Source organism: Rhineura floridana, chromosome 1 (genome assembly GCF_030035675.1).
Source record: "Rhineura floridana isolate rRhiFlo1 chromosome 1, rRhiFlo1.hap2, whole genome shotgun sequence".
Taxonomy (NCBI): domain Eukaryota; kingdom Metazoa; phylum Chordata; class Lepidosauria; order Squamata; family Rhineuridae; genus Rhineura; species Rhineura floridana.
The window spans coordinates 160,648,473-160,667,849 of NC_084480.1; the positions used below are offsets into that span (position 1 = coordinate 160,648,473).

Below are 19,377 nucleotides of genomic sequence, written 5' to 3' on the forward strand. Positions count from 1 at the left end.
TGCTGAGAGCTTTATGTCATAGCTCTGTGGGAAACTTGTGGTGTCAGCCAGAGCAAAAGTATATATGTGTGTGTGTGTGCTTTGTGTGTGTTTTATTACAAAGTGAGGTGGCAAAAGAGTTAGTCCGCACAAGAAGTAGCTGTAGGTGTCTCAGAATCCAATAAAATGAGAGCAAAATCAAATCAGCATCGTTCATTCATTCATTATTTATTTAAAAGTTTCAAGCCACCCTTCATCACTGTTCTCTGTTTATGGTGAAAGAGGGCCCTCTATGGTTTCTGTTGCCTCTTTCCATCCCTGTGTTTATAAAAGGCAGCCTTCTCTGTGCTTCCCCCGTGTATGGCTCATAGTTGGCACCCCCTAAAGGTGAATAGTTCTGATGCTGCAGGTGCTCACTCACCCTTCCCAAGAGTAAGTAGAACAGAATGAGAATTGAGAATGACTTCAGATGTGATGGAGATCAGGAAACTCCAGTGGCCCACCACTTTCCAGCATACCTTACAATGCATACTCAATCTCAGAGCTTTATCTGTTCTGACATGTTTTCTTTATGCAAACTCTTCTTACAAACACCGCACACACTTCTCTTGTTTCTGCGCCATAGCCCAACTCAAGATTGACATTTCACCTGTGCCAGAGAGTGCCCATTACTGCCTGTCTCCTGAACTGCTACATGTCCAGCCCTATCCTGACCTCCGGGTCCGGCCCACCAAGGAGATCCTGGAGTTTCCAGTCAAGGAAGTCTACACACCTCACACAACATACAGGTAGGTGAATGTACTTTATATTGCAGAGCAGGGTTGGGGCCACTCTGCTGGCCAATGAGGGCAAAAGTAGCTCTGTTTTGCATGCTTTACGATGCTTAAATTCCATGCCTCAGCTCTGATTTTTTTCAATCTTATGGTGCTGAATTCCCCTGTATTTTGCAGTGACAGAAGCATATGTAGATAAAGTTCTGGGTGATGTAGTCACTAAAAAAAGAATGATTTTGCTTGAAACTTTTGATTCCCTTTCCTTCAAATCCAGTTCACCCATATCCTATTTTCTCTCAGTTGCTAGCAATGTGCTTCCCTTTATAGGAAGCTTCCCTCAGAACTTGCACTCACAATCCTGTTGCTGTATAAAATAGTGTGCTGGCTCCTTAAAAGTGTGTGTTCAGAACCAAAGGGGTAAAAGGGACTTGTAGCTTAAACCATTTTTTATTCTGAAAATCAGTTCCTTCTTGGTTTGTCTTGCGGTTTTTGGTACTGATTTTAAATGACACTGTGACAAGCTTCCAGCTCCCTACCAACTGTCAGGGCGTAGGTTGCTGTTAAGACCACAGAACTGTCAAGAGTTCAGCATCAAGGCTCTGGTCTAGTGTTCAGCTGCTGTTGTCATTAGACTGAATAAAGACCCAGTCCTTCTCTGGCATGCAGTAGATAAAACTGTAGTCTTTTGGAAACTGCTGTTGCCTCTCCCTTCCAGTGTCTGACCTAGTGAAGCACTAACAATGTTGTTCTCTCATTCCTGGTAAGCTCTGGCAGCCAAGGCAGTGTTGTAGCACAGAATGCCCATCCATACTGACAAGCAGATGCTCTGTGTATGTACATAATAAGCTCTGCATAACTGGAGCCTTCTCTGATGCAGCCTTGGGTGAAGGCCATGTAGTTTTCAGAAAGGTTATTCAGTTGACTACTGCTGTTCAGAACTGATACTACAACTTTCTGAAGAACCCTCAGAGGACTTGCAGTTACTCATATGAGAAGGTGATGCACTGCCACTTCAGTCTACATAGATAAATCCAGCAGGTGACGGAGAGTACTCATGGTGAGGCCGGATGGTCCTTCTAGCCTGCTCCTGACCTCTGACTGGGCAGCCCACGGCTGCTGTAGCAGAATCAGCCATGTTACAAGACAGATGCGAAAAGGTGTCATAAAGCTGCTGTGAACAGGTGGTTTTTCTGCTCTAGAGATTATGATCCCCTTTGCCTTTTTGACCTTAACGTTGCTGCGGTGTCTTTGTCCTGGTCCCCCTCGTCCAGCATGGCACCGCTGTGGTTCTTCATCTGGAAACAAGGAGGACAAGTTAGGCTGTACAAAGCAGGCAGATCACATATATCAAGCCTACCTTTCTTCGTGGTCTCGCTTGTTTGTTGGCATGGAAGTTTGGACTGTTAGGGTATGTTCACATGTTTGCTGTGGTAGTGAGTATTTCTCTTCATTTCTCAGGGGTTAGACTTTTCCCTCCCCCTTGTCCTTGCAGTGATTATCACTATAGTAATGGCGCTGATGCCTGGGGTCCTGGAATAAGTATCCTGCCTCAGACAGTTGTCACACCTAGCAAACAGCTTTGAGGCAGGACCTGTTCTTGCCACTGCCACAACACCCATTTGATGTATAAGGACCCTCCTGAAGGAGCAATTATTGCCTTGCCTGGTTTTGGATCCAGAGCAGCTGTTCTGTCTGTTGAGCCGTCTGCTGCTGCTGCTGCTGGGTAGCTCTCAGCAGGGACCAGACGGTGAGATTCTGCTGTTGCATGTGTGCCTGAGGGGAGAGGATATCGGTTAACAGAGGGGCTCTCTTTAACTCTACTGTATTCCTCTCTGTTGCCAGCAGTTTCTGATGTTTCTGGTGCCTTCATCTCAATATACAACCCTGGAGACTTCTAAACTCTGGTCCTGTTCATTGCTATTCTGGGCCCTCTCTTCATACAGTCCCCAAACATTTTCCCCCTCCCCCCAATGCAGAATGCAAGCCTTCTCCAGCGGGGTCTGTGCCACATGGGTGTGTTCTGTTGTGCCCAACTAGCAAGGCCTTGCCATATCAGTAATATAGTTACAGTTGTAACCTGGCGCTCTACTTGGCCTAGGAAGACAATGCCAGAGAGCTGTTGCAGCCGTGACAGGTGCCTTCCGCAAGGGGTAGCATGTTCACTTGTATCACCAATGCTAATGGAGAGAGCAACGTGGTGCTGTTTCTGACCTATGGCAAGTGGGTTGCAAGAGCCAGGAGAAGATGCTGCTGCTTACACACAGGTTTACCTCTCTCTAGCCTAACGTTAATGGGAGCATACCTGTCAGGTATGCTTTATGTTGGATTCTTGCGTTTGAGCTTTGGGTTCAGATCTGGCTTGATTTTTCTTTAGAGCAATGAGAGTGCTGCCACTGAGCTTCCAAGCAACTGTGTGTTGCTTTTGAAAGAGCTGGAATGTTTTCCTATGCTATAGGGTATGAGGCTTTCCTAGCTCAGGCCTAAATATGAGCTTTGGGGGTTCATAAAGGTTGTCTCAGAGAAGAAGCTAGTGTTACAAAGCTCCTGAATTCTTCTCTGGCTTGAAATAAGATAAATCCCCAATTTAGCTCCCTCTCACCCAGCCAGCCCTCAAAAATGGCAGTTTCATGCAGGCTATGGAAAGCATTTGAAACCAAGGATCAGTTCTGTGGCTAGAAAGCAGAAAGCAGAGAGTAGGAATAAATGGACAGGAATCAAAAATGGAGGGATATAGAAACTGGAGTTCCCCAAGGATCGTTAATTGGGAGCTGTGGTTCTTAACTTCTTCATAAACAATCTGAAGTTAGAGGTGAGCAGCGAGGTGGCCAAGTTTGCTGATGATACTAATTGTTCAGGATTGTTAAAACAAAAAGGGGATTGCTAAGAGCTCCAATAAGACCTCTCCAAACTGGGTGAATGGGCAGTAAAATGGCAAATAAAATTCAATACATATTGAATGATGCATATTGGAGCAAAAAAACTTAATTTCACAAATACATTTATGGGGTCTGAACTGGTGATGACTAACCGGGAGCGAGACCTTGGGCTTGTAGTGGACAGCTCGATGAAGATGTCGACCCAGAGTGCTGTGGCTGTGAAAAAGACAAATTCCATGCTAGGGATAATTAAGAAAGGTATTGAAAATAATATGCAGATGATAGCATACTCTTAGAAGAAACCAGTAATGATTTGAAACGAATGCTGATGAAAGTTAAAGAAGACAGCGCAAAAGCAGGACTACAGCTGAATGTCAAAAAGACTAAAGTAATGACAACCGAAGATTTATGTAACTTTACAGTTGACAATGAGGACATTGCACTTGTCAAGGATTATTATCAATACCTCAGCACAGTCATTAACCAAAATGGAGACAATAGTCAAGAAATCAGAAGAAGGCTAGGACTGGGGAGGGCAGCTGTGAGAGAACTAGAAAAGGTCCTCGAATGCAAAGATGCATCATTGAACACTAAAGTCAGGATCATTCAGACCATGGTATTCCCCATCTATGTATGGATGTGAAAGTTGGACAGTGAAAAAAGCAGTTAAGAGAAAAATCAACTCATTTGAAATGTGGTGCTGGAGGAGAGCTTTGCGGATACCATGGACCATGAAAAAGACAAATAATTGGGTGTTAGAACAAATTAAACCAGAACTATCACTAGAAGCTAATATGATGCAACTGAGGTTATCATACTCTGGACACATAATGAGAAGACATGATTCACTAGAAAAGACCATAATGCTGGGAAAAACAGAAGGGAGTAGAAAAAGAGGAATAATAATAATAATAATAAAATTTTATTTGTTAGTCGCCCATCTGTCTGACTTAACAGACACTCTGGGCGACTTACACAATATAAAATACAAACAAGAGATGGATTGATTCCATAAAGGAAGCCACAGACCTGAACTTACAAGATCTGAACAGGGTGGTTCATGAGAGATGCTGTTGGAGGTCACTGATTCATAGGGTCGCCATAAGTTGTAGTCGACTTGGAGTCACATAACAACAACATTGAAAATAAACCTGCTGATATCATAATGCCGTCATACAAATGTATGGTGCGACCGCATTTGCAATACCGTGTATAATTTTGGTTGCCTCACCTCAAAAAGGATATTGTAGAGCTGGGAAAAGTTCAGAAAAATGGCAACCAGAATGATCAAGGGGATGGAGCGACTCTCCTATGAGGAAAGGTTTATTTGGGACTTTTTTGCTTGGAGAAAAAGCAAATAAGAGGAGACATTATAGAGGTGTACAAGATTATGCACTTTCTCCATGCTATGCATAGAGAATTCCCCCCCCCCTCTCTCATAACACTAGAACTCATGGACATTCAATGAAGCTGAGTGTTGGGAGATTCAGGACAGACAGAAGGAAGTCCTGCTTCATGCAGCAGCACAGAGTTAAACAATGGGATTTGTTCCCACAAGAGGCAGTGAGGGCCACCAACTTGGGTGGCTTTTAAAGAAGGTTAGACAAATTCATGGAGGACAGGGCTATCAATGGCTACCAGCCCTGATGGCTATGTTGTGCCTCCATAGTCGGAATACCAGTTGCTGGAAACTGTAGGAGTGGGGAGTACTCTTTGCACTCAGGTCCTGCTTACAGGCTTCCTATGGGTAACTGGTTGGCCACTGTGAGAACAGGATGCTGGACTAGGTGGGCCATTGGCCTGAGCCAGCAGGCTCTTCTCATGTTCTCTTGATAGTTGCCAATAATGGTTCTGTGTGGTCCAGAGAGGTTCCAGTAGGGCTTCTCATGACCATGCAACCATGTCAAAAGCAACTAGGGACTTTGGGTGCATAGAAGGTTCCATGATGTCTGGCTGCCTTTGACAGCATTGCACATGTCAGGAGAAGGCGCATTGGGGCTTCTGCTGGCTGTGCTGAAGTGTTTCAAGGAAGTGGGGATTGTGGAGGCTTGCAAGCTTCTATGATCCCTAAATGGTGGAGGGCAAATGTCCACGCCTCCTGGTAACTTTGGGGCAAGAAAGTCCCAGTTGGGGGTGGGCGTTCCCTACTATCAATGTTTTTCAGGGATGCCGCTTCTTAACCTTCCTCCCAATGCTTACACAGTCAGACAAATGAGGTTTAAAGGGACGGGGGAAGGTTTTTTGGGGGATGGGGGTGAGTGGGATTGAAAGGAGATGGGTGTGTTAATGAATTCGGAAAGTTGAGCAGTTAGCGGAACTATTTCTAAACTGATCTGTCATGGGCATGGGGAAAGTTCACCCATCACTAGTGGCAAAAGCTAAGCTCATGCTGTCTTAGAGGGGTAGGGGCTTGGTGTATGTTGTAGCTGCAGATATTAACCCATACTCTGCCTTAGCAAACTGAACCATCCTCCTTGATAAGTTAATTGTGGTTGGTTAGATATATAGAAGTTTCTAATGGGGCTATGTGCCTTGTCACTATCAGCCGGAAGCCTCCTCCTGCAAAGAAGGCCCGTGCAGTGATTACACCCTCTGTGTGGATGTCTAATGGAGGAAGCTACACCTGTGAGGGGCAAGTTTGTCTAAATGAATGAATGCCAATTAACAAATGTCTGGATTGGTTCATTACTGTATCTGTACATTTGAGTGTACTGATGAGCAGGCTAGATGGAGATGGCCTCTCGTGCAAGACAGAGAAGCTCAGAGTCCACATTTTGAGGCACTTCTTTGCGCCCCCCCCCCAGGGATTTTGAACAGCACAAGGGGCCAAAGCAAGTGACTTACGATGCTGCCTTACAGAATATTGCCCCCAGAGGAGAAGGTAGCAGATTACCTTCAAAGCAGAAAATTCCCATCCCTTAGTTTGGGAACCTCGGTCTTCCATGATGACTAGCATCTCTTCAAGCATCCCCACTTGTTGTGCCAGGTTGTGCTGACCCAGAAGAACCTTCTGCAGTGCTTCCTTGTTGCTCTGACCCTGCTGTCGTGATATCATGTCCTCAGCCTATTGAAGAAACAGCAGAGGTAATGGGTGGTGAAAAGACTGGCCAAAGGGCTTGGCTGCTGGAGTTGTGACCCTGGGAGTGGGAGTTTCCTATTGTCTGGTTGCAAGATTACAAAGTCAAATACAGAGTTAAGCTACAGATGTAATCGCCTATTTAGTTATTTATTTTGAAAATTATAAAACTAATAAGAATAAACTGTGAACAAGAAAATATAAAACTATGCAAGGTAAGAATCAATGATAAAACAAAATTGCAATGCACAATAAAATTCTTCTTTGTAGATTATATCAGCTGCAAACCAAAAGCAACCATTCAGCTGGGGAGGCCTGAGTAAAAAGAGAAGTTTTCATTGCAGAGTAGTAGGTGCCTGTCTAATCGCTAAGGGGGAGAGAGTTCCGTTAAAATTGGTACAACCACCCTGAAGGCCCTGTTGCCAGTAACACTGTGCTGAACGCATTTCCCCACCAACAAGGCCTGTGTGTTGCTACTCATCTCCCTATATCAAGATACTGTCCACAAAACGTGGCTGCTGCTTTCCTGCAGCACAATGCCTCTTCATTTGGACTGACTCTATTCTCCTTCCCTCCCCACCTTCCGCTTATAATTTAAACACAATTACCTTCAGCCTTTCAATAATCTCTCTGATCTCTTTCTGTTTCTGCTGGGCACTTTGAGTCTGTTGAAGTAGCACCCCCAGGCCGTGTTCATAGAGGTCAGTCCTGTGCCTGATCCTATCAAGCTTCTGTGCCGTGGAGTCATAGAGGTCACGCAGCGTGCCGCTGAACTGCAGCACCCCGTAGACAAGCAAGTTGACCTCCTCCTGCCGAGCTGCCTGCTGAGGCCCTGGGAGAATAAGGGCAGGCACGGGTGCATGGGGCAGAAAGACGCTCAGGAATGTGAAAGTCAGCATTGCTGTGACTTGACTGAGGGGAAAAGAGAGGGAGTGAAGTCTGCCTCTTATATGCAGAGGAGAGGGTGGGAGGGATCAGACAAGGAAGGGACGAGTGATACTGGGCCTGAGATCTCGACTGAGCAACTCTCTCCAGCATTTAATGAGCCAGCAGTATGTTAATTCTGGGATTTCATTCCTCAGTTCACTCTGGGGGCACAAAGCCCTTGACCTAGAGCATAAGAGTTGCACAAAGCTGGCAGGTGGCAGTAGGGGCAACTTATGGCAAAGGATTCAAGCGCCTGAAGGTTGGCTTGGGGTCCTTTGGGTTCTGCACCTCTGGCGTCTAGGGGCTGCAGGGATATGCATGTGGTGGTGAAGGTAGAGTGTCTGCCCAAATGCCTGACTATGTTTATCCTGGCTGGGCTGGTAGGAGGCAGTGTGGGATGAAGCAATGTTATGTCATCTGTTGCCTGCTGGAGGGAATGACATGAAGGAGTGGCGTGATACAAATGCTTACGTTCCAAAGGTCTCTTGCTGTTTCGGTGCATCATCCCACCTTCATGGAAACAGTTTCTCCTTTCTCTCTGCCACCCTGGGCTGCTGCTGGGAGGAAGGGGGGATCTAAATTGAAAAATAAATTAAATAATAAATCAGATAAATAAGATGGAAAATGACACTTAAGATCCTATATTCTAATTGCATTCTCTGAGTGTGGATCCTCATGTAACCAAATTGGCGCTATCCATGCACAAGAGAGAGATTAGCAGAGTTGGAGAAATGCAAAAATATTTAAGGAAAAACCTAAGTTGGGGTGGGGTGGGGAGGAGGATCTAAAACAGTCCAATGAGGACTGAGCATTCTCAGTGCGCATTGAATGCTGACTGACTGGGAGTGGGGAATGGAACACTAGAGTGAGGGGGAATAGAATGCAATGGAGTATTGTAGAAGAGAGCACAATTGGCTGACTGAGCCTCTGAACAGGAACACCCCAGAATGCATCATTTTGTTGTGGCCCCCAACTTATTCAGCTAATCTGCAGAGTCTGTGACAATCCCTACTAAATTGTTCCTCAGTCTTCCAGTGTTGGTGGCAACTGATTCTTAAGAGGAATAAACTTACCTCCTTCCTCTTCAAATATGGGAAAGACATTCTGGCAATTCCCTCAGTTATGGATCCCTGTCACTCACCCGCTCTCACTCAGAACTGAAAAAAATTCCCATCTCTTGCAGGAACCTGCTCTATGTTTATCCCCAAAGCCTGAACTTCAGCAGTCGTCAAGGTTCAGTACGGAACATCACGGTGAAGCTCCAGTTCATGGCCGGAGAGGACCTTGGCCAAGCCCTGCCAGTGAGTGAGGCAAACACCCTTCTGCTTCCTTATGTCTTTTGCGGGTTCAGTGACATTCTGGAGAAAGATCTAAGTTGCACTGTCAGGGAGCCACTAGAGAACAAGGGTGCATCTGAGTATATGGAAGGATTATAATGTATAGCCCAAGATGCCATTTTGCCTGCAAGTTTAGCCACTTAGCCAATCCCTCTCTGTCTTCTAAGCTCCCCCATTTCTCTAATTATACATAGTTTGGAGGGGAAACCTTAATTTCTACTTCCGTGAAGATTTTTAGGGCCAAGCTCCTAGTCCTCATGTATGTGAAAATATATTATATAGCTGCATATGTGGCAGATCTAATATTCAAGGGGTGGTGCTTTTAAGCTAAGGGTTGGCAGATGGTGACCCTCAGCTGAATTGTGTCCACTTGGTCAAGTAACCCCTTCTGCAGCCTAGCTAATAACCTCTTCAGGTGGCAGATGCTGCTGTCACCAACATCCCTTTTCATTTTTCAGGAGGACCAAGGAGAGGCAGAGGGTTTGCTGACAGACTCTAGTGTGAGCTACCAGCAGGTCTGACTGCTGATCAGGTTTTTTTGCTCTTTTGCTCTTCTAGTCATGACCCTCCCAGATTCCTCTGCCACCACACTACATGTGACCCTCTTGGGATGCTCTGAATGAACAATCTATGTAAAACAAAGCTTCATCATAGCTAAGGCAAGAGTAGAAAAGCCCATGGATCAGGTGGGGGATTTCTTCCCCTCCCTTCGTCAAGCAGACATTGCCAATGTGGAAAACATTGAGACATACTAGGGTATTTTTCATAAGCAAACATTGAAAATTGTGTGGCCTTTCCAGGTGCCCCTTTGACCATCACGTCTCTCAGGCTCCCGCCCTGTAGCCAGTGGACTTCATTCTCCCTGTCTCTGACCAATGCTATTTCTGTCTTTCCTAACACCCCAGGTTATCTTTGGAAAATCGAGTTGCAGTGAGTTTGCAAAAGAAGGCTACACAGCAGTTGTGTACCACAACAAGTGAGTCCTAAGTAACTCTAATGGTAGAACAGGGTAGTTGCTGCAAGGGTGTGTGTGCACAGTCCTCTGGATCAGGAGCCAGGCCTCTCCCAAGCTAACTTGGTCAGGAAAATAATCATTGATCTCCTGTGCAGTTTTCTTCCTGGCAGTTTTGGTACCTGAGGAAATTAGAAATTGTACGATGCATTCAACACTAGTTGATCACCTGTGGGTGGCTGAGGCTCTTGCTTAGCCACCGCTAGCTCCTGGCAGACTATTCCTCACCTATCCACAGGTCCCCTGAGTTCTATGAGGAGTTCAAGCTGAAGATCCCAGCGAACCTAACAGACAATCACCACCTGCTCTTCACCTTTTACCATATCAGCTGTCAGCAGAAGCCAAATACGCCTCTGGAGACCCCGGTGGGCTACACAGTGAGTGCTCTCAAAATCGGTGGGGTTTCATGTCTCAAACGTAGAGCATGTGCCTGACATGCAGAAACACTTCAGTTTGAGCTCCTGTATCTCCTGTGACAAAAGATCTTTGGTAACAGGAAAGAGCCTTTGTTGTAAGAACTTGGAGTGTCACTGCCGCTTGGTTTAGGCAGCTGTGGGCTAGATGAACCCATATTCTGATACTTACTGAGGATGTCCTTCCATATACTGGGAAGGGGATTCCTGCCCTTCCATCCACCTTGAGTATTTATTTTAAAAGGTGGGGTAATAGTAGCCAGATAGTTCTTCTTAGTGGTCAGTATGTGATGTCCCTCTCTCCCCTGCTCAGTAAAACTGACTTGTGGAGCAGGGAGGAGAGGGTGAATGAATGACAAGTGAGGGCATGTCACCCTGGTAGGCCTCACTCTGGCCTTTTTTCTCTCTCTGTAGTGGATCCCCCTTATGCAACATGGCCGGCTGCGGACAGGCCAGTTTTGCCTGCCTGTGTCTATTGATAAGCCTCCACCCAGCTACTCAGTACTCACCCCTGACGTAAGTAGCACCTGTCATTTAGGTTTATACTGGACAGCCTGGTGAAAGGAAGGTCACCTGAACAGCTTCTCCTTGCTTGTACTGAATTGCAAAATGTGCTCCCTTTTTTCCTCTCCCCCTCTCATTCCCAACTTTCAATGCGCTGCAAAGTCTCATTCTGTCTTTCATGTTCTCTGAAGCAAGTGAAGGGTGCCTGGCATCTAGGATTGGCTTTAAAAAATATTATATAGTCTCCATATGAAAAAGAAAACTAAATTATACAAATTTAAAGCAATTTTTAAAATTGTGCACATTTGAGCTTCTTGAAAAGTTATTTATTTATGAAGTGCATTTATTACCCACCCTCCACAAAATGTTCTAGCGTGAGTTAAAGCACAATAAAACAGTAAAATACAATATATGGATATTAAACAGTTAAATAACAAAATGAAATCATTTACAAGAAATAAACAAAATAAACACATTCCCCCAAACCTGGATGAAAGTATATGCTATTGCACGTTTTCTGAAAATCCCCAATGTTAAGGCTAGGCATACATCAGACAGCAAGGAGATGCGGAGTTTGAGGGCCAGAGCCAAGAAGAATGTCCCATGTGTCGCCATGTTCTGGACCTCCAAGGGTGATGGAATCACCGACAAGGCTGCCTCTGCAGATTGTAAAAGTTAAAATATATTTAAAATAAAACCTACCTCTAGATACAAAGTGAAAGCTATATATAGAAGAGGTGGCACAAGTAGAGAGATAGTTATGGACATTCTTTTGTTTTTCTTTTCAATTTAGTATTTAGTGGTGTCTCATGAAAACTAGAAAGTGCTGCTATTCTTACTAACAAAAATAATGAGTCACTTACCTTGACACAATCTTAACACGAGCACTACATGAATCATGGAAAAATGTCATAGTTAAGCATATATACAGAGGAAGGCAGTGGTAAACCACCCTGAATACTGCTTAACATGAAAACACTATTCATAGGGTGGCCCATAAGTTGGAATTGACTTGAAGGCAGTCCATTTTTTTCAAGCATATATACAAGCATGCTGCTGCAAATTCATCTTCCCCCTTAAGGTTTCATGAATGGGCCGTGTCACCATAATCAGAACTTTCCCTGAAGCAGTGGTGGGGCACCTGCAGGCCCTGTCCTAATTTCAAACAGCCTTGTGGATGCTGGAGCCCCACTCTAACTCTCTGGGAAATACCTCCTCCTCGTTGTTGTGTGAGTGTATGAGAGGCAGAGGGGCAGGGAGGGAGACATGACTGTTATGAATGGAACTAAAACTGACGGAATGATGGAAATGGGGAAGCTCTTTGCATGTAATTGATCATTTACTACCTGTATTAATGAAAGAGGAACCAAAATGGATTGAGAGTGACTTGGCGGGTTGGGGGGGAGGAGGAAGGAGCAGCAGAAAGAAAGAGAGAGAGAGAGAGAGAGAGAGAGAGCAAACTGTCCACCGCAGCTGCGCTCCCCCCCCCATAAGACTTTTCCTGCAGGTAAACCTCTTCCTCTCCACTCCTGCAATGGGTTTCTCTGTCACTCCTTCTCTGACACGGTCTTTCTTTCTACACTCCATAATGCTTGTTTTCCTCAACTCCATCTGAGCGGCAGGTAGTGACACACGTTTTCCCATCTCCATCCTCACTTGTCATGGTCTTGGGCAAATAGGTATTTGAAGTTCCCCCAGACAGGAAGGGGCCACAATTGCCCTGTGTGCCCTGTGTTTTACAGGCCTCGTATGTGTGTAGCAATGTAATAACGTAAGAAGTCACTTTACATGTCATCCCTGATTTAAATTAATACACTGGCATTCTGGTGATATCCAAGCACTAGACTGCCACCAGTTTTCTTTTATATACAAAGGGCTGCAGCCCATCCCCAGCTACATTAATGCCATGCTCAGTGCATGGCTGTGTTGTGTGTAGAACAAACTGCCACTATTCAACAAATGGTTTCCTTTTGATTGTGGAAGACTTTTGGCACTTCCTGAATCTGATGGCTGTCTGTATGCATACCAACACACACACACACACACACACAAAACTTTTTTTTTACATTTGATGCAGAAACCCAAATTCTGCACCTAGAAAATATGAATGCTGCTCACCTGGCTTGTCTCCCAGTGAGCTTGCAAAGATGAGGGGCCTGTACAGCAAATGGCTCCAGATGGCATTAACTCCCCCCCCCTTGGTTCCTGGCTTTGGCAGACCAAAAGTGTCATGGAGGTAGTCTGCAGGGACTGATGTTGTTTCCTCCATGGAGACTATCTATATATTTCCTTTGAATAGAAGGATGGAGGATGAGGATAGTGTTGTCTAAAATCAGGAGCTGGATCTTCCTCTAGCAGCGCTTTGTATGCACTCTTGTGGCATTATATTTTCTCCCCATTGCTTCTTTGCAGGTACAGCTGCCTGGCATGAAGTGGGTGGATAATCACAAGGGTGTCTTCAGCGTGGAGGTGCTAGCAGTTTCTTCTGTTCATACTCAGGTAAGAGGAAGAGGTGGGACTTCTATGCTGCAAGGAACTGAATGTCACTCCCAAGTAGAACCAAAAACAGGAATCATTTGATCAGTGTTCTTGTGTGTCAGCTGTAGGTTTTGATCCTGCTTCAACTTATTCTCTCTCCAAGCCTTGAACTAAAATTTGAAGAAAACCCTTACTCACTCACTAGCATCATGCTTGTACAAAACCCTTTTCAATTTTTTTTTTCAAGCCCCAAATCAGTTCTCTTCTTTTGCAGCCTGTCCCATGGAGAAAAATAGGGTTTTCTTGGTTACTCTATCAAAACAATGCATATGGGAGACCATACTTCTGAGCCATCTACCTCTCTGGCGCCTGGGATAACAGAGCTGGACCAAACATCAGTTTTGCTTAACTTAGCAAACCTTAGAGTCTTTCTAAGAGAAATTGTCAAAATCCTACAAAGGAATCTGAGAAAGGACATATCTGTTCTCTTAATATTGGGAACAAACTTCCCTTTTCCCATCTCAAGTAGTTTTTGAAATGAATAAATTACATTCAGCATATAAGAGATCATAGAATCATAGAGTTGGAAGGAGCATATAAGGCCATCGAGTCCAACCTCCTGCTCAATGCAGGAAGCCAAATTAAAGCATACCCTACAGGTGGCTGTCCTGCTGCCTCTTGAATGCCTCCAGTGTTGGAGAGCCCACCACCATCCTAGGTAGTTGGTTCCATTGTTATACCACTCTAACAGTTAGGAGGTTTTTTCCTGATGTTCAGTTGAAATGTGGCTTCCTGTAATTTGAGCCCATTATTCCATGTCCTGAACTCTGGGACAATTGAGAAGAGATCCTGGCCCTCCTCTGTGTGGCAACCTCTCAAGTACTTGAAGAGTGCTCTCATATCTCCCCTTGGTCTTCTCTTCTCAATGCTAAACATGCCCATTTATTTCAGTCTCTCTTCTATAGGGCTTTGTTTCCAGTCCCCTGATCATCCTCGTTGCCCTCCTCCGAACCAGTTTGTCTGCATTCTTCTTAAGGTGTGGTGTCCAGAACTGGATGCAGTGCTAAAGATGAGGCCTAACCAGTGCCAAATACAGGGAAATCAGTACTTCACACAATTTGGAAACTATACTTCTGTTAATGCAGCATAAATAGCATTTGCCTTGTTTGCAGCCACATCACATTGTTGGCACATATTCAGCTTGTGATCAACAACAATCCCAAAATCCTTCTTGCACATAGTATTGCTGAGCCAAGTATCCCCCATCTTATAACTCTGCATTTGGTTTCTTTTTCCTAGGTATAGAACTTTGCACTTATCCCTGTTAAATTTCATTCTGTTTTCAGCCCAATGCTCCAGCCTATCAAGATCCCTTTGAATTTTGTTTCTGCTTCCCAGGTATTAGCTATCGTTCCCAATTTTGTATCATCTGCAAATTTGATAAGCATTCCCTGCACCTCCTCATCGAAGTCATTAATACAAATGTTGAAGAGCAGTGGGCCCAGAGCCCTGTGGTACTCTGCTTGTTACCTCCCCCGGTTTGAGAAGGAACTATTGATAAGCACTCTTTGAGTATGATTCTGTAGCCAATTGTGGATCCACCTGATAATTGTTTCATCCAGCCCACATTTAGCTAGCTTGCCAATCAGAATATCATAGGGCACTTTGTTAAAAGCTTTGTGGAAGTTGAGATATATTATGTACACAGCATTCCCACAGTCTACAAGGGAGGTCAGAAAATGAGATAAGATTAGTCTGGCAGATGTTTAGAATTCTTGAGTTAGAACACAGACTGCTCATCCTTTGTCCTGACAGGACCAATTCCTGGACAAGTTCTTCACCTTGATCCATGTGCTAGAAGAATACACCTTTCCCTTCCGACTAAAAGATGTGATCCTGACAGAAAACAACATGGAATCTGAGTTGAAATCCAGTGTGGGCAACCTACGGGTGGCTAGCCTGGAGCCTCTGGTTGCCTTTAGCCACCAGATCCTCAACAAGCTCATCCAACTCATTGTGTACCCACCTGTCATCGCAGGGCAGATTGGTGAGTGCTGCACTTATGTTCCACCCCCTATCCCATGGTTACCACTCTCTGTGCCTCCACTCCACTTATTGAGTTATTTGGTTTAGTATCTGAGAGATGTTTCACAAAGAGTCTTCAAACCTGAAATCACAGCATCCTCACAGTTTGCAGAGTATGACAGGAAGAGGCAGGGTTCTTCCGACTGGTATCTCTCACTTTGAGGATAGGGCAATAGAAAGGGAACGTGGGTTGTGATGGAAACCCTGGGTTCTGCCCACAATCCCATGTGTCACATGGGTCTGTGATGTTCCTCTATTAGTGTATATATGGTAAGTGCTGTTTGTATAGGAGATACATGGTAAGTGGAATGAAAGGAAGGGGGAGTGAATGGGCAGTAGAATGCTGGATGATTGGCTGAATGTTTAAAATGGCTGACAGTATAAATGGAAGGATGTCAGTTAAATCTGGGTGGATGTTAGTGGGTTGTTTTGGTGGGTTTAAGAGAGGAGATTGTGTGGAGAGTTGGTGGATGTGAGGAGAGGGTGGAGTTCGGATTAATACTAAGACCAGTACCTCAGGAATAGATGAAACCATATGCTTAAGTGCCTTTTAAAGTAATCTTGTTATCTTTGTTATTCAATAAATACTTTTGGTTTACCAAAGGCCTGATCCTTGGCTGGGGTTTCCCAGACCAGAAGGGAGGGTAAGGTAAATACCAAGGCTGAACTGTAACAATTGGTGGCAGCGGTGAAGGGAAATATAACACCACAAGTATTAAGAGCAAACCAGAATTATCAGCATTGATACAAAGGGATTGGGACAGCTTGAGCACGCAGTCACAGAGGTAACCTGATTGAGAGAGACTCAGGCAGAGTCTCTGGGAATACGGGTTATAGGACGTGACTGGTGGTGCTGCCTAGCAGGGGGATCTGGTGAGGTCTATGCTAGAGCGGGGAGAGAAACCATAAAAAAGGACAGTCCGGACTGGTGGAGTCCCTGGTGGTGCCTAGTGACAGGCAGTAACCACGAGCAGGTAGGAACCTGACAGGGAGAGCCAGGGAGGGGTGTCACAGGGTCAACTTGTAAGTGAGAGTCACTTCCATTGATTTTGGATCTAGATCCACAGACAAGTACGTTTTGTTAAAACAATTTATTTATTGAAACAATGACTTGTTATAAAACAAGACATAAATATAAGGATGCACCACCAATGTGATTCAGATTATATAATTTTTTTTTTCAAAATTAGGAAACAAATAGACTAATTTTGTACAAAAATGCTTTCTTAATATAAAACTGGAGGGTTATAATGTGTTTGGGGCATTTCCGTATCAAAATTATCTTAATCATACATCTACTGAGAACTGCTTATTACTTTTCCTTTGTTGTGATTACCAGTGTAGCTGCTACAATCAGTTGAGTTCATTGCAAGATCTGTCTTTCCTGAAAGACAGAATCTTTTGTTATTCCACATACAAATAATTTTTGAAAGAGTGATATGATAGGTTCAACTGTTCTTTGTAACAGGGATGGGGAAAGCTACGCCTAGGGGGCCAAATGCTGGCCTGCAAGCCTTCTCTGTCTGGCCCTGAAGAGTCTCAGCCCTCCCCCCCTCCCCTGCTTCAGCCCTCCTTGAGCGTCTTTGTCTGGCTAGAACGTGTCCTTGAGCTATGATCATGCTTCTTGCTTTCCTGGGAGAAGCATGGAGAGGAGTGCATGTAGAAACTACTGTACAAAAGTAAAATTTATGTTTGTTGCTCTGCCCACTTTACCCCTGACTCCACCCATCACTGGCATGTGGAGTCCAGAAGGTTGCCCAGAAGAGTATGTGGCCCTTAAGCTACAAAGTTTCCTCACCCCTGATTTTATATAGCTGTCCTTAACATTATTTAGAAATCTATGGATCATCCTGTGTTTCATAGAATCCTAGAGTTGGAAGGGGCCTTGTAGGCCATCGAGTCCAACCCCCTGCTCACAGCAGGAAATCCACAGCTGGAGCATCTCCCGCAGATAGCTGTCCAGCCTCTGCTTGAAGACATCCAGCGAAGGGGATCCCACCACCTCCCTAGGCAGTCGGTTCCATTGCCGAACTGCCCTTACTGTCAAGAAGTTCCTTTCCATAACTGACACATAATAGAGCCCTTTTGTAGGAGATATTATTTCCAATACCTATCTGAATTAACACCAAAATCAAATACCATGAAGTATAATATTAAAATAAATTTCTTTTAATCTCATGCTGCAACAGATAAATAGGCTATCTTTGCTGGAGCTGCATCTAAATGCTGATGTGGTAATTAATTCACTCCAAGCCCTGCTGCCATGCGCAGCACAATCTGAGGCACGTTTGCTTAGAAGTCAGTTCCAGTGAGTTCATCCCCTTAGGATTGCTACCTTAGTCATAAATATGTGTTATATTTTATATATTTATCTAAATATAATTTATATTTTGTCGTTGTGCCTTAATGTAAGACTGAATTATTTTAGTCTGGTTCAGAGTTGATTTATTTTTCAGGTTAATAAAACTGAAAAGCTAGCTGGATGACCCGGAGACAGCGAAGGCTCTTATTAAAAATCTAGCATTTTTTAAAAAATAGTTTAGAACTAAGATATTGGAGAATAATTATAAACAATTAAGTAGTAGCAATCTAAGGATGATGTAGGAAGCTAGGAGAAAAATTGATTTGAGTTTATACTGAAAGAATACAGAGAGATTCAAGAAGTCTGCTGCTTGAAAACACAGATAAAACTGATAAGGTAGCTAAACTAATTAAAGCAGGAGGTCCAGAGGAAGATAATTTGATGATGCATCTTCTCTACTCCCCCCAAAGCACAGCATGAAGTGATAGAAAAGACTGAAGTCCCATTGACTTCCGTATTCTTTTGTGCCCAGTTCTTCTACTGCTGCACATGTAAGGATGCTTAAAGGCATTAGAGGAGTCAGAGGTGGGGAAGGAGAAAGGTGAGAGGCAGACCTCGCTCACTGTACAGTAGAAAAGCCTGCACCTGCTCACTCTCTTTCCCAATGTATGCACACCCTACTATGCTATGAATTCCCAAGATAAATCAGTTTTTCATCCTTCTTGTTTGAGGGAAATGATTCCAACTTTTTCTTGCACTTTCTGTTTCATTGCCCAATGTTTGAGTGCCTTTGTGTACATTAAAACAGGCCCACAACTCTCCCCATTTCTCTCCTTGGTTTTGCAGTGAACTTGGGCCGTGCTGCCTTTGAAGCCATTGCTGTGATGGTGAACCAAATCCACAAGAGCCTTGAGAATAGCCAGGACCAACATGGCCACAATCATCTGTTGGCCTCTTACATTTTCTACATTTTTCGTCTGCCTGTGGTGGAGCCAGGCTTACAAGGTAGCCCTGAGTGTTTAGTTATGTTTGTGTGAGGGAGAAGGAAGTGAGCGCCTTGTCCTCCTTTATGTTGGTTTTGCTGCTATTTTTCCTGGTCTGCAACACAAGAGCTCCAGAGTTATCACAAGTGTTCAACTCTTTGTGCTGATAGCAGTGTGTTTCTGTATCAAGGAGAAAAGTGACCTGATTTGTTAGGCACCATATGGACACTCTGAGAACTTTGCAGTGTTGAAGTCAAGTTTTCTTTTAGCCACCTATTAGAGACTAGCAGCTTAAAAGCTAAACAAGTTGTGGAGAGAGAAGTTGTCACAACGTGTTCTGGGTTGGGATGTGCTTAACTAATGGCTGTTTTTAGGCATTGTTATAACTTGATTATAAACTGAGTTAAGAAGCTGACATGATGCTTCCTGATTTAGCTAAATATAAGGCAGTGGGACATAAATATGAGAGAAGCACACATGCTTGCTGGTCCAAAATATTTATTTATTTAACAAAATCTATATATTGCTTGATTGTAAAAAAGCCTCCTCCACAGACCACTTGAAAGTGCTGAGGGTCTTGGCGGACCACTTGACGATTTCTCTGCCTGTTGTAGCAATAGTAATGCATGGTG

General features: G+C 44.2%; 2 protein-coding genes across 14 annotated transcripts in view; one reads left to right on the top strand and one right to left on the bottom strand.

The window, feature by feature from the left end:
- DOCK6 (dedicator of cytokinesis 6) overlaps positions 1-19,377 on the top strand; it is a 152,582-nt gene that overhangs the window by 57,568 nt on the left and 75,637 nt on the right. For 7 of the 11 annotated variants that reach the window (XM_061582407.1, XM_061582387.1, XM_061582331.1 and 4 more), the window contains 9 exons: positions 605-767; positions 8,815-8,932; positions 9,427-9,483; positions 9,874-9,944; positions 10,219-10,357; positions 10,808-10,909; positions 13,310-13,396; positions 15,191-15,422; positions 18,609-18,767. In XM_061582407.1, coding sequence (XP_061438391.1) covers positions 605-767; positions 8,815-8,932; positions 9,427-9,483; positions 9,874-9,944; positions 10,219-10,357; positions 10,808-10,909; positions 13,310-13,396; positions 15,191-15,422; positions 18,609-18,767 — 1,128 coding nt within the window. Of the gene's footprint in view, positions 1-604; positions 768-8,814; positions 8,933-9,426; positions 9,501-9,873; positions 9,947-10,218; positions 10,358-10,807; positions 10,910-13,309; positions 13,397-14,721; positions 14,774-15,190; positions 15,423-18,608; positions 18,768-19,377 lie in introns of those variants that run through there. The other 4 variants (XM_061582416.1, XM_061582340.1, XM_061582349.1 and 1 more) reach the window with 4 other exon arrangements.
- Positions 194-7,890, bottom strand: LOC133363180 (uncharacterized). Of its 3 annotated transcripts, XM_061582440.1 has the most exons (6): positions 7,313-7,890; positions 6,522-6,692; positions 4,860-4,937; positions 3,781-3,844; positions 2,415-2,525; positions 194-2,047 (listed from the first exon to the last, which is right to left on the bottom strand). In XM_061582440.1, the coding sequence occupies exons 1-6, from the start codon at positions 7,601-7,603 to the stop codon at positions 1,770-1,772; spliced, it is 993 nt and encodes a 330-aa protein (XP_061438424.1). In that variant the 5' UTR covers positions 7,604-7,890; the 3' UTR covers positions 194-1,769. The 3 variants fall into 3 exon arrangements, with proteins under 3 accessions (XP_061438424.1, XP_061438435.1, XP_061438442.1); XM_061582451.1 differs by lacking the exon at positions 4,860-4,937 and having other exon boundaries at positions 7,313-7,887; XM_061582458.1 differs by lacking the exons at positions 3,781-3,844; positions 4,860-4,937 and having other exon boundaries at positions 1,869-2,047; positions 7,313-7,884.